The sequence below is a fragment of the Mustela erminea genome, chromosome 6 (assembly GCF_009829155.1).
Source record: "Mustela erminea isolate mMusErm1 chromosome 6, mMusErm1.Pri, whole genome shotgun sequence".
Classification (NCBI taxonomy): Eukaryota; Metazoa; Chordata; class Mammalia; order Carnivora; family Mustelidae; genus Mustela; species Mustela erminea.
The window spans coordinates 15,195,909-15,211,495 of NC_045619.1; the positions used below are offsets into that span (position 1 = coordinate 15,195,909).

A 15,587-nucleotide genomic window follows, 5' to 3' on the forward strand; every position below is an offset into this window, starting at 1 on the left:
CTGCCAAATGCTTCTCTTCCACAAAAACTATAGAATTCTCTGGGCACTTAATCTAGGCGTGTCATGATTGGTGCTGCTGAGGCTTCTAAAGATCGGTGCTGTATGGCAGAGCAAATCTGTGCCTCTTGGAGCCATTCCTATGTCCTGTCACTCTTCAGTGCTGACGAAGGTCTTGCGGCCTCCCAGGAAGGCAGCAGACACCTTCTTGCAGGGGGCAGGGGGTGGGGACATGATATCTTCTGTGTTAACAAGGAGGAGTAACACTGGGTAGGCAACTAGCAGTGTCTACCGCAATCCATATAATGGAATATCATGTAGCCATTACTTTTTGAAGAATATTTATTGACATGGGAAAATGCTCACAATATATTAAAGAAGAAAGCAGGATACAAATCTGTAAATACAGTATGATCCCAGTCTTGTAATAAAATAAATTATATATGCATAGAAAAAATACAGGACAGAAATACACTAAAACATTAACAGTGATTATCTCGGTGGTGGGATTTGGGAGAATTAACTTTTTCTACATTTTCCAAACTTTTCATAAGGAACACATATTCATCTATTACTTTCATCATGGTGGGGGGGAGACGTCCATACTGGTGACACGTGACCCCTAGTATTGGGAGGCAGTGAGACCGACGTGGTGTTAAGGGGATGCTCAGTACGTGTGCCACCTCAGTTGGTGTCCCCATTTATAAACAGGGCAGATAAGCCTTGTCTGCCCACCTCCCTGGACCACAGGTGTGGGGAAGGGGCCCCAAGTGTCTTCCTGTTACTCTGCAGCAGCAGCTCGGGTGCCTGGTCGTAGGATGCCGGCACGCCCTGCGTCAGAGGACGGGAGGGCTGCGGACACCCGGGCCCTCAGTGCACGGATGGCCACGGTGTCCTCCTCATCCTGCTGCGGGCCATCGCGGCGGGCACCTGTCCGGGGGAGGCCTGCAGCCCTGGTCTCTGACCTCAGGGATTCCAGGTCCTTGTTTGCAACCCAGTCCTGAGCAAGTCTACTCACAGATCACTCCGGGTCACCTCCCTGCTTATAAAGGTTCTTCAACTGGTTCTGCTGAAATGGTTATTGCTTAGAACGGCCCGAGAAGGCCTGCCCTGCAGCGCTGCAGAGTCCTGGGAGGCCTGGCGAGGACCCAGGTGGTCAGGGTGGCGAGGGGAGGGAGGTAGGTGTTGGGAGTCAGGCCAGCCAGACTTGGACTCCTGTTTGCTGTGTCACTGGGAAACCGAGGCCTGCCAGGGATGGTCTCTAACAAGAGATGTGATGAGGTTACTTGCGACGAGAGACATGGAAAGCCCAGCACGTAGTAAGCACTCAGCAGATGTTAATTTTCTTTCCAGGGGCAGAATGAGGTCCTTCCTCTCCCCCTGCAAATGCTCTCTTCAAAAACAAAGCTTAGTGGCTAGTGCCCAGCGCAGGGAAACTCAGTCAGACAAACTCCTTGAGAGCACAAGAGCACAGCTACTTAAGCAGGACTGAATAGCAGATGCTATTTCAGTAAACATGTCTTCATTTAGGTAAGCGAACACGCATGCCAAAGCTATTTGATTGTAGAAATTATAAAAATACTTTAAAAATGCATTTGTAGAATGAAGTAACAAAAATACTTTTTCTAAACTTTTTTCACATCATCTAAATTTATGAATTGCTGAGTTTCATTTTATTTACTATTAAAACATGGGTCATGTTTTAATGTCTAACTATCTGGATGAAAATCCTGAAGCGTACTGTATTCTTCCTAGCCTTTTATTCTGGAGTATTCTGGACTTACTCAGTTTTGTAAAATAAAGTCCAGGTCCTCTCTCTGAGAATCTGTCTATGGGCCATACTGTTGGTACAGACCTTTCTGGGTTTACCAGTGTCCTTTGGGAAACAGACCGTCCCAGACTTGCGAAGCCTGGTGTAGACTTCCTCCTTCCTGCCTTCCTATCTGGGTTTCAGCCGGCCTTCAGCAGTTTTCTGTCCACCTGCCTTCTATGGAGCAGCCGCCTGATCTGCCTTTCTTTTTTTTTTTTTCCTTTTAAATGGGCTTGAAAGACAGACAGACAGACTCAATCTGTTAGAAATGTATGCAAATTTTAGTAAAGGGGTAAAAGGAGAGATTCTTGAGGATCTCTCCTCTGAGTAAATTACAAGAAACTCTAATGATCTCTTTGGCAGCTCAAAGGCCTTTAAAAACTCCATCCTTGAACCGTTGTTTTGGCAGAGAAGGGATATCTGGATAAATGACATTTTCCACCAATACATGTACTTTACCTATCTTTAGAAGGGGATTATGGTGAGATAATGGATGTGAATACACTTTAAAAATGCATGAACTCTGAAATATTGTTTGCCCCATGTATCTATAAAGAAACACACACAGATGGCTAAATTGAATCAACCCCAATGTTTTATTTAATTTAAAGTTTTAAAAGGCAGTGGTTAAGCACATTATCTACGTGTATATATGTATGCATGTATGTACGTACGAATGTGTACATACATGCGTACATATACACAAGGAAACCAACCCCTTTCAGCTTTAGCCACTGAAAACTAGGCCCACTGTCTATTGCAGGATTCATATTCTACTTCTTCGTATGACCAATTCTAAAAGTAAAAATAAACAGCCTTAATCAGTTTAACAGTAACTATTTGTGTTTCTTTTTTTTAAATAAATAAAGTTACCATTAAACTGATCACATATGGTAGAAAGGTCGAACACACAAGCGCACACACAGTCCCCAATGTACAACCTGTGACCTATGAATGACCTATATGTACAAATGGGTGCCGCTGACCCCCTCCAGCCCCAGCAGAGGCCGCTCCCAGCACGCTGGGAGTCCCCCCCGCTCTGCTGGGTTGGAGGACGTGTGTCCCTGGCACCCCGAGTTAGACCTCAGAATGCATGCTCCCATGCAATGATACAGATGGGGTTCAGTTCTCTGGTACTAGTGTTAAGGTACATAAGGAAGAAACAGGCATCTGTAGCTGCCTCAGAACTAAACCATCATTTATAACCCTTTATAGGGAGAAATGTATTCTGAAGTTCTCGATAAGGGACCTACAAACTTTTAGAGTGTAATCAGTTTGCAGGCCTGGGGCTGTGCGTGTGTGGGTTTGTGTGTGCATTTCCACGTATTTGTACAAAACTGAAATGAAGAGTGGGACTAGGTTTATGGAGCAGCTGCTCGGCTTCCATGTAGTCAGTCCTGATCTAGCAAGTCACTTGCCTCAGCCCTTACAAGGAGGCTTGTTCTGCTTCTCCCGGGCCTCCTTCTGCTGGAGAGATTTGAAGAGGCAGCTTTCACAGGCGAGAGGAAGGCCACGATTAAATCTTCCAAGAACCTTGGCGAGCAGAACGGCCGGATTCAGCCAGGGCTGCTTGATCAGATGAAGTCCTTCAGTTCCATCCTGATGAAACGGAGCTCCTCTCTGTCCGCGGTCAGCCCCTGCCGCTCCGTCCGAGTGCAGCTCTGGACGAATGCCTCGGTCTCGCGAAAACACAGGATCACCTCTCAGATAAGCTGGATTCTCAATGAGTAAACCAGTTAATGTGTTTCTAGCCAAAGCAAGGGCATAAATGTTTTAGAGAAAAGACTCCCCTGGAGCTACAGAGAAAAGATGCTGATAAAAGCAATATTGAGTTGGGCAGGTGACGCTTTTAGTCTGTGTCAGAGCTGGTCTCTTCGATGACAGAGTACTGGTTGAGTGCTTCCTCCAAAGGCGTTATTGTCCCATCAGGTTTTAGTCCCATTGGTTTAAGCAACTCCTCTCTGGAAAAAGAGATAAAAGAGAGAAAAAAAAAGTATTCACCAGCATCACACACACACCCCTCCCCCCCGCCCAAATCCACATCCTTTTAAAAAGAAAAGTCTTTAAAAACCAAAGTATTTTTCCTCAAGCTCTCTGTGTGTTTGTAACAGGAAAGATGAAAGGGGCATGGAAAGAAAAAGAGGGAGATAAAAGACTTCATTCACACAGGCCAAACCTACTAAGCCAATTAAAAGTATGAAAAGTCAAGGTCTAAATGGGCTCAGGACAAGGAGCAGGTCTCTTCTGTTTTAAATAATTAACTTTTTTTTTTCCTTTTGTGGATTCATTGTTTTAGTGAAGTTGAAGCTGCCAAAACTTCATGGGTCCCAGTGGGCCCAGCGTACAATCAAGTGGCTGATTTGATCCGTATGGATTTCGTTCAGTGGAATAAATCTGTCAGATTTGGTTTCACCTCTCCAGCCTCTAGGGATACATAAGTACTTCTCAATTCAATCCAAGTCAACTGGCCTTCCCCAACTTTCTCCCGCCCTTTGATTTCCTTCTCTCTCTCTCTTTCCTTCTTCTTTTCTTTTCTTTTTTTTTTCTTTTTTAAACACCCCTGCTTTTGTTTGTGGCAGTTTAATTACGGGATTGACAGCCATTTTAATCTCTTCAAAGCTCCCCAACTGCCTCTTTTCAGCTAATCCAATTACATCTACTCCACAAGTTACAGCCTCATCTAAAGATGATTAATTATTGATTAAGTCAATCAAAAAGCATTAGGAAAGATTTATTTACTCTTTGCATAGGCTCTTACTTATTACATGGAGATTATGGCAAATGTACCTGTTGAGTTGCTGACTCCAGTCCTCCCACCCCCAAAATGTCAGCGGTGGACTTTAAGAGTAGCCTCAAAGGGGCACAGGAGCTGCTTAAAATTCATTTCTCAAGGAAACGGGCATCACCCCCCGAGAACAGGTCTATAACCAGGGACCCGCACGGCGGCAGCTGTGATGCGGTGGGATCTGGAGTGAAGGGCTGTAGGGGAACAGTAAAGCTGCTTTCCCTCTACCTCCCTGCTGTTGTCCCCGAGGACAGCACAAAGAAGGGCTCCCTCCGGGAGGCCTGGCCACACAGTAGTGTGAGGTTAGGGGCACCCCTGGGAGGGGTAAGAACAGCTCAGTGGCCCCTGGATATACCTAAGCAAGCAGCTCTGGCGAGCACCAAGACTATGTGAGTAATGGGAGGGCTGCCGGGCTGTGCTGAGGCTCCTGAGTTACAGAGGAGGCGATGTGGCTCCTGGTCCAAGAAATGGGGTCCGAATCACGGAACTTGAAAGGGCCTCAGAGATCATTTAGTCCAACACCCTTGTTTACTAAATGAGACTGAGTGACTTACCCAAGGTCACACACCTAGTGCCAAGCAGGGCCTGGGACACAGGTCTCCTGCATCCCAGGCTAGTGCTCTTTGCAGTGTACCACATCTGGATTAACTGCTCTAACTGCCCCGCAGGAGCGCACTGAGTTCAGCGGTTCAGAGTCCGCTCAACACCTACATGCCAGAAGCTAGGTCGTACCCGAGGCAGGGAAGGGAAGAGGGGGCACGGTGGTCCTCGAGGAGCAGGTGAAACACATGAAAAATAACTCAGAACATAACGGGGTAAATGCTGTCACAGAATCATGAACAAAGAGCTGGCAGCTCCGAAGATGAAGCACAGACCGAACTGCCTGGGGAGGGAGCGACGGCATCACGAAGGAGGTACCCGATGCCGGGCAAAGGAGGCACAGAGCCTTTGAGGCTAAGGAGACCGTGTAAAGGGCTCTGCATGGACCCACCTACTTGTGTGTTTTGCATCTTGTTTTGGGTTATGTCCATTTCGCTGTGCTCCCATGAAGCTGTGAAAGGGCCCAGTGTGTGGAGAGTGGTGAGGTTCAATGAAGGAGGGACAGGAGGGTAAGGCTCAAGGGTAATTTGGGGTCTAGCAGGTAAGTGTCTTAAAGGTAAGAGTCAAGGTGAGGAGTTTGGGTTTTTCTCTGTAAGGGATGTCCCTTCTGTTTTATAGGGCAGGGTCTCTGGCAGCAATGTAGAAGGCGCACTGGACCAGGGAGAACCTGGTGGCAGAGAGCCCAGTCATGAGGATGGCACCGTACAGTGTGGATGGGATAAGAGAGGGGATAGTGGGCTTGTGGGGCTGTGACCCACTGGCAGGGAGAGGGCCGGTGAAGGAGAGACGGGGGTTGGGGCCGTGGGTAGAATGTCCCTGTGGCCTCCGGCTCAGATGACCAAGAGGATGGCGATACAATTCACTGGAGCAAGAACACAGCAGATGAAGCAGATTGTGGTGGGGAGATGTGGACATCTCTCAGGACACAAAGAGCCTGAGGCCCTTGCCTGAGAACCAGGTAGAAATGTTTAGTTGAAAGCTATAAACAACCCGTTTCCATGAAAACTTCCCTCTAGCACTGATATATCTCCCTTACCTACATTTTTACAACATAGTTGCCTACTGCTAAGTGCGTGTGCTGAAGGATTTTGTGATACTAGACGCTACTCCCTAATGACGTAAAAGGACAAGGGGGTAACCTGCTGGGAATAAAACACTGATGCATAAGAAAGTTGGAAGGTCTAAAGGGGCCTGTGGAAGAGGGTATAGTAAGATGGGGTAGGGAGTGAAGGGTCGGGGTAGATGGAAGAAGGACCCTGGATGGGACTAGAGACGCCATGAGACGCTGGGTGGATAGGCCCCCACCCCACCCCGCCACCAACACAACTCCGTGTCTGTGATAACAGGACGATGCTGGGCTAGCTACCAGCTGTACAAAGTAGCTCTCACCTTCTCCAGACCTAGGAGGAATATTTTCAATCAAGTCCATTGGTTTCATCCCCTGCTCCAGTTTCATGATGGAAATAATTAAGAACATTACAGAAGTCCCATGGCCAAGTTATAGGAACTTGTCTATGGGATAAAGGGGCCCATATTTTAATTCTCAACTGCAAACTATTCTTCTCAAGCATTTAATTTTTGGGCCCTTTGTATCACCCTCTGAGGGCACCACAGGATACCTGGACTTAACGGAAACCTCTGTAGGAGAGGTGGCAGTGATAACTGGCCCTATGACCATATGCATTTGTGCAAGTGACATAAGACAGCGATGTGATACACTGTACAAAAAAATATCTGGAGTCAAAACGTCTGTTTGGAACCTTGTCTCTTCACTTACCAGTTGTGTGATCTTGGGCAAGTCTGAGTCTCAGTTTTCCCATCTGTGAAATGGGGATAATGCTAATACTAGTTCTCCCTACTTCCTAGTGATGATGTGAGGAGTAACATCATGATAACAGAACCATAACAGAACCAGTGGTGGTAGCAATAAAAACAGTGATGCAGATCAAAGAGTTCTATGAACTGCAAATATGTCCTAAATATTAGTTGTTGTTGTTACTGTGGTACAGTGAAAGGTGCATTATAGATTCTGGAGTCGGGCAGACCTAGGTTCTAGTCCTGGGTCCACCAGTCACTAACAGTAAGACCTAGAACTCTCTGAACTTCAATTTCCTTATCTGTAGAAATGGGATAGAAATACCCACCTCACTGAATTGTCATGAAAAGGTCACTATACATATAAACCGGAATGTAATGGCCGGAATGTAGGTGGAACTGCGGGTTGCATTTCCTGTCTTTATGTGCTATGGGAGGCTTCCCCAAGCCGGGTGCCAGCACTCTGGGAGTAAGGCGGGGGAGAATATGTAGAGGCAAATAAAAGACATGGTCCCTGTCCTCAAGAAGCTTTTAGTCAGTTCAGAAGATAAAACACACACACATTAAACAATATTAAAAGAATTACAGAACAGCAGATCAACAAGCTCGAGATGATTAACAGGCAGAGCCCTGCTTTCCCTACCTTGACAGTTTACCAATATACTCTCATTGTAATTAAAACACGTTTAAAGAAAATTTCTTGCCCTGTTTGGGAGTGGAAGGAGAGAGGATGTCTCACAGCTATGTGACTGTTTTTTTCTGCAGGACTCCAGGCTTACTTGTCACATTCCCATCTCAACGTTTCTAATCTTCCCTCTGTCATGCAACTAACAGCCCACAAATACCCAAATGAAATCTTTGGTATAGAGACTCACTCCTAAAAGGTCTGATGAATGACCTGGTTATACTAGACTGTTTCACTGAACTTATTGACTGAGGAAGATATTGTATCTAGATATCTAGATCAGCAAGATGTGGACGGAGAATGGGAAGCATTAATGAATACCACAGAAATGTTTTCCCACCATCCTCTGGGTTATGTACATGTGGGAGGGACACAGGAGGAGGACAGGATGCTGATCACAGGCTCCTTGCAGGATATGGACTCAGGGCCAGACTGTAATGGCAGGGATGGACATGGATTCATGGGGAGAAAGGCATCCTAGGAGCAGAAGAATTAGTCAAGCAAAGGCACAGAAGCAAGAGTTAGTTGTGTGCAGAGATTGGCAAGCAGGCTGGTTTGGCTGAGGTAAGGGAAAAAGAAAGCTCAAAACAGATCTGGGGTACAAAAGAGGATCTGAATGGAGACTTTGAAATCCTAGGTTGACAAGTCTGGATTATAGTTACAGAGGTGTTTTTGTCTTCTATTTCAAGGGCCCCACATCTAAGAATACTTATTAAAATAATTCTCATTACAAAGTTTGAAAGCTATGAAACCGTATTGCCCTGACATTAAAAAGAAAATGTTCTATGCTATAAGTATTCAATTTTCATATTCTTATGTGTCTAGCACAGCACCTTGCCAATAGCGGGTCCTTCATAAGTGTTTATGGACTAAACTCAATTGCAGTTGATGTTATCTTGTTTTTTTATCTTGTTATCTTGTTTTTTATCTTGTTATACAAGATGTTATCTTGTATTTTATGGGGCTCCTAATAAATAAACCATGATCATGAGAAAAGCTAGATCTTTAAGTAGAAAATTCATTTTCATCATCAAGCTCGACAAAGTTAGGAAAGACAGCAGCATTCTACAGGAAGTTCTGCATAATGCTTTCCAGGGATTTCTTGTTCTCTGCTAAACCATGAGCAACTTGAGGGCAGAGTCCATGTCTTATCTGGCTGTGATGTGCACTATCTAGTATAGTCTGGGGGCACACAGTAAGTGCTCAGTAAATGCTTATTAAGAAGCTATAATACATGGGTCATGGCAAAAATGGAGAATGGTAGAGAACCATTTGTCAAGAATACTTATATTATTTTAATTATGATTTCCCTGATGAGTCTATGTCATTAGACATTCTGACAGCGCAGCAGAAGTCAGGCCCCCTTTGTACCACACAGCCTGGAATTCCCAACCACTAACTAGTGCAGACTCAGCTTCTTACATATGTGGCATTGGGAGGTCTAGATTCTAGTCTCAGATCTCCCTCTAACTTGCTGGGTGTCCTTGGGCAAGTCATTTCCTTCTCAGGGCTTGAGTCTACCCATCTATAAAATGAAGGGGTTGGACAAGATGATCCCCAAGATTCTATTCTAAGAACCAAAATATAGGCTACTAATTAATTTTCTTCCATTTAAAAAGCTGCTAGGTGTTTAAGACACTAAAAGTCAATGCTGCTAAGCCTTTGTTTCTAATCAAGATATATATTCTAAGCCTAAGAGTCAAACACAGCATCCTACCTGTAACTGACCGATACCAAGATGAGAAATCCTTTCTGCAAAACTACTGGCAGATGATTAGAATGATTACAAAAGTAAATCAAAGCAATGGCAAGTGTTACAAGGAAGGATCTAAATTCAATCATGGCCCTCAGTAAACAGGCCATTTCATGAAGAGCTACTGGCCCTAAATATGAAGGTCACATCTAAAAAGGATGGCTAGGTGTCAGATAATATGTACATTATGGTTAAACGGAGATACTATATATTGAAATGTGCATCAGGATTAAGATATTCACATAGCAACAGCTCCTTCATACTTACCTTCAATGCTATACACAGGCCTTAACACAAGTTAAGACTGCCCTCGTTATCATCAAAAAGTACAGTGATGTCTACTGGATAAAGAGCCCATTCTAGGCACTGTGACAGTATCATGGCGGGCTTCTCATCTGATCAGGCATCTGGCCAGGGAAGAGATAAGCCTCCAAGAATGTTCAACTGGAACGAAACATCATTTAGAAATTTGATCTTACTAAACGATAAGGAACCATAATCTATAAGGGCTTGGCCAGGCACGAGGACATAGATAAAACACGTCCAAGGAAGGAAACCCTATTTTGCCCAGCCTAACCCTTGGGGCTGCTAATAGAAACCAAAAAATACTTCTTAGATTTGGGGGTGGGGTGGGAGATTATGGAATTTATACCATATTTAAATTTTTCATTTTTTTTTTCTTCCCCCAGAAATATATTAACATTTTCCTGAGCCACCATTTCCCTGTAAGGATGGTCCTCTGCAATGCCTGGGCTTACATAATTTCTCAGAACCGAAGGTTCTATTTCTTAGGGCTTCTGGTCCTATATAAGTCTTTCCCCCAGAAATGACAGTGCAATATTGGGGCTCAGACACTAACATACCCAATCGCACACTACAGAATAGGCCAGATGTGTATGTGTATAAAACACCTTACTTGACCTGGAAGCAAGAGAATACTCTTGCCCACAGCACATGTTTTTGTGCAATACAAACAAAGCATTCAATTCAAGTGTACTTGTTGAAAACCAGGACATAATTAAGCAGTTGGTAAAATGCATTCTTGTTTCCCACTTGCAGATCTCCCAAGAGTCCCTTCGAATTTACCTATACGAGTTTCAGCTTCCCGCTTGCCACTTAGCTTGATAACGACTCAAAAATCATTCCCTTGTTTTCAAGGGCTCTTCTTTCTTGTCTGCTCTGTGTACTACAGGGCAGTATTGACACATGGAATTAATGACAGGGTCTGTAATGAAACAACAGTCATGCAAACACCAGTCTGCTCTTTTGATAAAACAGCATGTTAGAGACCTATTCACCTCCCTCTAATTGAGTACTGCATAATAGTTCCGATCCTTTTATGTAATATATTTTGTTCTATGATTAGAAAAGAAGAAAGGGGGAAACCTGTGAGGCATTGCTTCCTTCAATCGCCCCCTGATTAATTCTCTGTTTCTAATGAGGGTGGCTGCTATTTAGGCAGGTTCTGTTACATACTTGTTTTGTTGACTTCTGTACAATGTATAACAAAACCCACGATGGGATAATTGGGAACCATTTCTGTGGTACAGGGACTCCTGCTCTTAATGTCAGGTCGGCTTGGAAAAAAAGAACCCTGACATTTAAAATTAGCCATTTCATAGTTAATTCCTTTTCACATTTGAAAGATAGGATGAGAAACTGGTAAATAAAGAAAACATTTTTAATGAACACAGAGCTTTTCCAAAAATGCCTGCTAGAGTGGAGCCTGTGCTAGCCCAGAGAAAGCAGCTCTGTAATCTTTGCTCTAATTCCAAGTCTGAGAGTGCATCTTATTTCAAGATTTCGGCGTTCCCGCAACAGTTCATAATCCACCAAAGTACAGTGGACTGCCTAATAACCTGTTGATATGCTTACAAGTGTTTATAACCCCTTTTTCTCTTAGAAAAATATTGTAACTTTGGCCATTGCTTAACAAGTTGAGTTACATGCTGGGCAAGAATGTCCTTTGGGCTTGGACCCTGATCCTTCAACTTTTGTGATTTTCCATCTAATGGCTTCCTAGTGCCGACTGGGTGCACTGATCTTTCACTAAGGCACGAACCCAGTACATTTGAAGGGGTATGGTGGCTTTTCCATAGCAAATTTGAGGTCTTCAGGCTGCTTCTTTCAAAATAATTCTGAGATCTTCCCTCAGACCACACCATTGTGCTTTGGGACTGGGTGCAATTAGGAAGGTAAATATGTCGCATAAAAATATTTCCATGACAAATGAGTGTGGCATAATGTCCACTACTTTGGACTACTTTCTGCTTTACAAAGGAAATTAGGAGTTGCCTAAATAGTCCCAATGGAAAGCCTTTTTAAAGTTAGAGTTTCTTAATGTGATTGTAGTAAGAATGTTAGAATACCTGTAATCATTCTCTTTTTAAAATAATTAAAATAACTTACATTAACATAGAATCACAGCAATTTTACTGGTTTCCTTCATATAAAGGGGTGTGTGTGTGTGTGTGTGTGTGTGTGTGTGTGTGTTTGATATCAACTATTTATTTTAGCACCTCAACTGAGAAGACCTCAACTGTGGAATGAGAAAGCAGGAATACACGTCTTCCAAATCTTAATCCTCTTCTCAGGTAAAGATGCTTACTATCGGTCTTTGTGCTTTGCATTTACTTAAAATTTAGACCATCTTATTTAAAATCAGACTGACACACTTCTGATTTTCAAAATAACCTAAGTTCTAGCGTCATAAGACTGAGAACGGAGTCCTGACTATGTCATTAATCAGGTGCCTGATCATGGGTCAGTCACTTACTGATTGGTCCCATTTATTCTTCAGTGAAATCCTCCTTGCCCTATCTAATTCAGAGGGCTGCTTCATGATCATTGGAGATCATATATATGGAACTACTTTTTAAACTTGAAAGCACTAAATAAATATTAGTTTTTTATCCTCATTTCTGTTAGAAGATCACATGCAAAGCTTCTAAAAATCTGTTACCTACCTCACATTAAATAGCATGGTTAAAAAAAAATATGTAGAAAGAGATTTAGGGACAGTGCTAAAGAATCAAATTTAGTTTTATTCTTAAGTGAGGGTATTCTTTTTTCTTGGGAATTTCTCTATAGAATCTTTCTATCGTGTTGTCCAAATTAGCAAAATAAATATTAATAAGAGGTCAGCATGCCAAGTGACACTGCTGAATAAAGCAGGAGAAAAAGGAGTTCTTACATGCTTTCCCCAATTAGAAAGACTTAAAAGTTGAAGGAGGGTAACTAAGAGCACTAACAGCCAGGGACATTCTTACGTGATGTTTCTCTAATAGATAGAAGCTGTTTCAGCTAGTGCTTAAACCAAGAGCTCAAAGTAGTCATTCCCACTACTGAGGTTGAAGGACAGTGATTACCAACTTGCAGTACAAAGGTCACATGAAATCCTACCTGGAGGTGCCTAGCCGGTGGAAGGGCCCTCTATAACCTAAAGATACATAATATCAAGTTTCTCAAATCAATGTTTCCTTTCCACTTTAAGGGTCTATTAATTTTTTTTTTTAATTTTTTATAAGGGTCTATTAATTTAACTGGGTCCAAGTTCCCTTGATGGAACTTCCAGGCAACCTTACAGTGTATTTTAATGAGGTAGAATAGTGCTGCCACACGTAAATATAATGAAAGCTACAAATGCAAGCCATATATGTAGTTTTAACTGTAGCCGCATTGAAAAAGATAGGTAAAATTGATTTCCATATATTTGGCTAACACAGTATATTAAAAATATTATTTCAACATAAAATCCATATTAAACAATTGAGATATTTACATTTCTCTTTTTATACTGAGTTTTCGAAAGCCTGAGTTTTTAACCCTATTGGACATCCCAGTTCAGACTACCCACATTTCAAGTGCTTAGTACTCCTATATGGCTTGTGGTTACTATATTGGACAGCACAGATCAAAAAGATTTTCTGGTATACACAATTAAGATCTGTACATTTTTGTACTTACACTATATCTCACAATGCTTAAAAAATAGGATGTTTTGGAAACATACCTGAAAAACATGTCCCTGACTAACTTATCATAAAGGTGGATATAATCACAATTGTTGATATTTTTGTAAGCAGAGTAACTTATTCATAGGGAAAAAAAATAGATATTACTTTTCAGTTAGCCCATCCCAGCTTTAATAAGTCTAAAAATTATCTCTGGATTAAAGAGAACTATTCCCATATTTGGAACCTACATTTATTAAGAAAGCCATTCCCAAATACTGCACAATGGCTGGCAAATATATATATATATATATATAAAATATATAAGAAAGAAACGGGAAAACAATTATTTAAATTTTAGATTCTGATAGAATATGTAAGCAAAATGGCAATGCACCTTGTTAAATGTGACTGGGGCGGGGCTGGGGGACAGCAATAGATTAATCCGCGCCTGGTTCCAATTAAGGAAGTGAAGGGGCCTAGAAAAGTCAAAAGAAAATTGAAACTTGAAATATTTTTTCCTTTGGTTAGTTTGAGCTTAAGCCAATCAATCCTCTCTCCCTTCTTCTGGAGGAGGCTGTGTGACTGTACGCGAGCTGTATGCTGTAGCTAAGGTGAACGCAATTGTATTAGCCGCCCTGGACTTGCTTAACCACACAGTCCCCATTCTAATCTCCCACTTAAGTTGTGGGGGCTTATTTTCTTTTTTTCCAATTCAAAGAAGGAAAGAGGAGGTGGAGAGGAAGGCAAATTTCATCCCCCTTTTCACCTCTGCTCTCATATAGAAAGCTTCATTTAACATTTTTAATGTCATGCTTCAGGACTTAATGTTTATGATATACATTACAGTGATCACTTTAAAGAAATTATGTACCCTAATATTTAAATGAGTCAGTCGTAGGCCAATGTACTTTTATGGAATTCCTTTCCAGTCCTGAATTTTATCATATCTGGCCAAGAAATGGAAATGACAAAGGTGTTAAACCATGTAGGCTATTTTATAGAGCAAAAAACTGGTCTACAGATTTGGGGATCAGCTGTGCTCATTATTTCATCATCACACACTAGGGGAACCACAGGGTACAAGGCACTGTACTAGCTAGACATGATGGGATTTATAGGGTTCAGATTATTTTCAAACTCTTAAGACCTCTAGGTCCACAGCCAATCCCCTTACCTACATCTGTCACAAATACAATCCTTAAACACACACACACACACACACACACACACACACACACACACAGAATACTACTGAGTCAGTTGGTATTTAATGGGAAGAAAATGTTTGAGCATGAATTTCTCCAGTGTCCTTGGAAATATAGTTATAATAAAGCTGCCGAGGTAGTGAGCTGCTTGCAGTGGTCGCTGTGTCCAGCATGGAGGCAAAGTGGAAATGTAACTTTAATTTTTGCATTGGTGGTTTTGTAGTTTTGGGAGTGGGTGACATCTATACCCTACACCAGGCTCAGTAACAGTACTTGGCATGACCAACCTTAGTCATCACTTTGGTAAGTGCTTTGGCACGGGCCACTGTTGCTAACCACCATCCTGGTGCAGGTCCTTCACATCTGCTCTCCTATGGATGGAAAAAAGGAAGTGTCTAGTGTCCATTCATTGGCCACGTCACCTCCAACCTAGCCTTTACTCACATGCCTTTCAATTCAGGCCCAGGAGAAAATGATTGCATTTTTGAGAAGAAAAGTTAATCCGACAAAGCTACAGTACACTCTTGGCACAATAAAGACTTGGTGGGATGAAGAACATCCTCAGAGGACAGTTGAGGGAACTAACTGGTAGCACAATGCTGAAGAGGATGATCAGGAAGTGTTCTGGCAAACACTGACTCTAACAGACAGACACAGTAGCACAGTGGACAGAGCAAAGGTCTTGAGTTCTGGAAAATGAAGTTCCTAGTCTCACTTTGGTATGAAGCTAGAAAGAGAATGTACGTGGAAGTGTTTTGTAAACTGTTAAAAGGAAATGGATTATCACGGCATTAGCTTGGAAATATTTGGGGCAATTCTTTGGGTCTTCCCCCAATTAGAAATCTGGTAACAGATTATATTAATCAAATAATGACAAAACAACCTGAGCTTTTTGGAAGAAAGATGCAGTATGTGAATACCAAAGTTTATCTTATCAACAAGAGTAGATTTCCCTCTACCTGGAATGAATGGTCAGTTCTC

At 42.5% G+C, this 15,587-nt stretch overlaps 1 protein-coding gene across 11 annotated transcripts in view; it reads right to left on the bottom strand.

The window, feature by feature from the left end:
* Positions 1-321: 321 nt before the first annotated feature.
* RIC8B (RIC8 guanine nucleotide exchange factor B) overlaps positions 322-15,587 on the bottom strand; it is a 100,401-nt gene continuing 85,135 nt past the window's right edge. For 2 of the 11 annotated variants that reach the window (XM_032346498.1, XM_032346503.1), the window contains one exon: positions 322-3,768. In XM_032346498.1, coding sequence (XP_032202389.1) covers positions 3,657-3,768 — 112 coding nt within the window. In that variant the 3' untranslated portion in view covers positions 322-3,656. Of the gene's footprint in view, positions 3,769-9,712; positions 10,671-13,717; positions 13,878-14,135; positions 14,978-15,587 lie in introns of those variants that run through there. The other 9 variants (XR_004286645.1, XR_004286646.1, XR_004286644.1 and 6 more) reach the window with 9 other exon arrangements.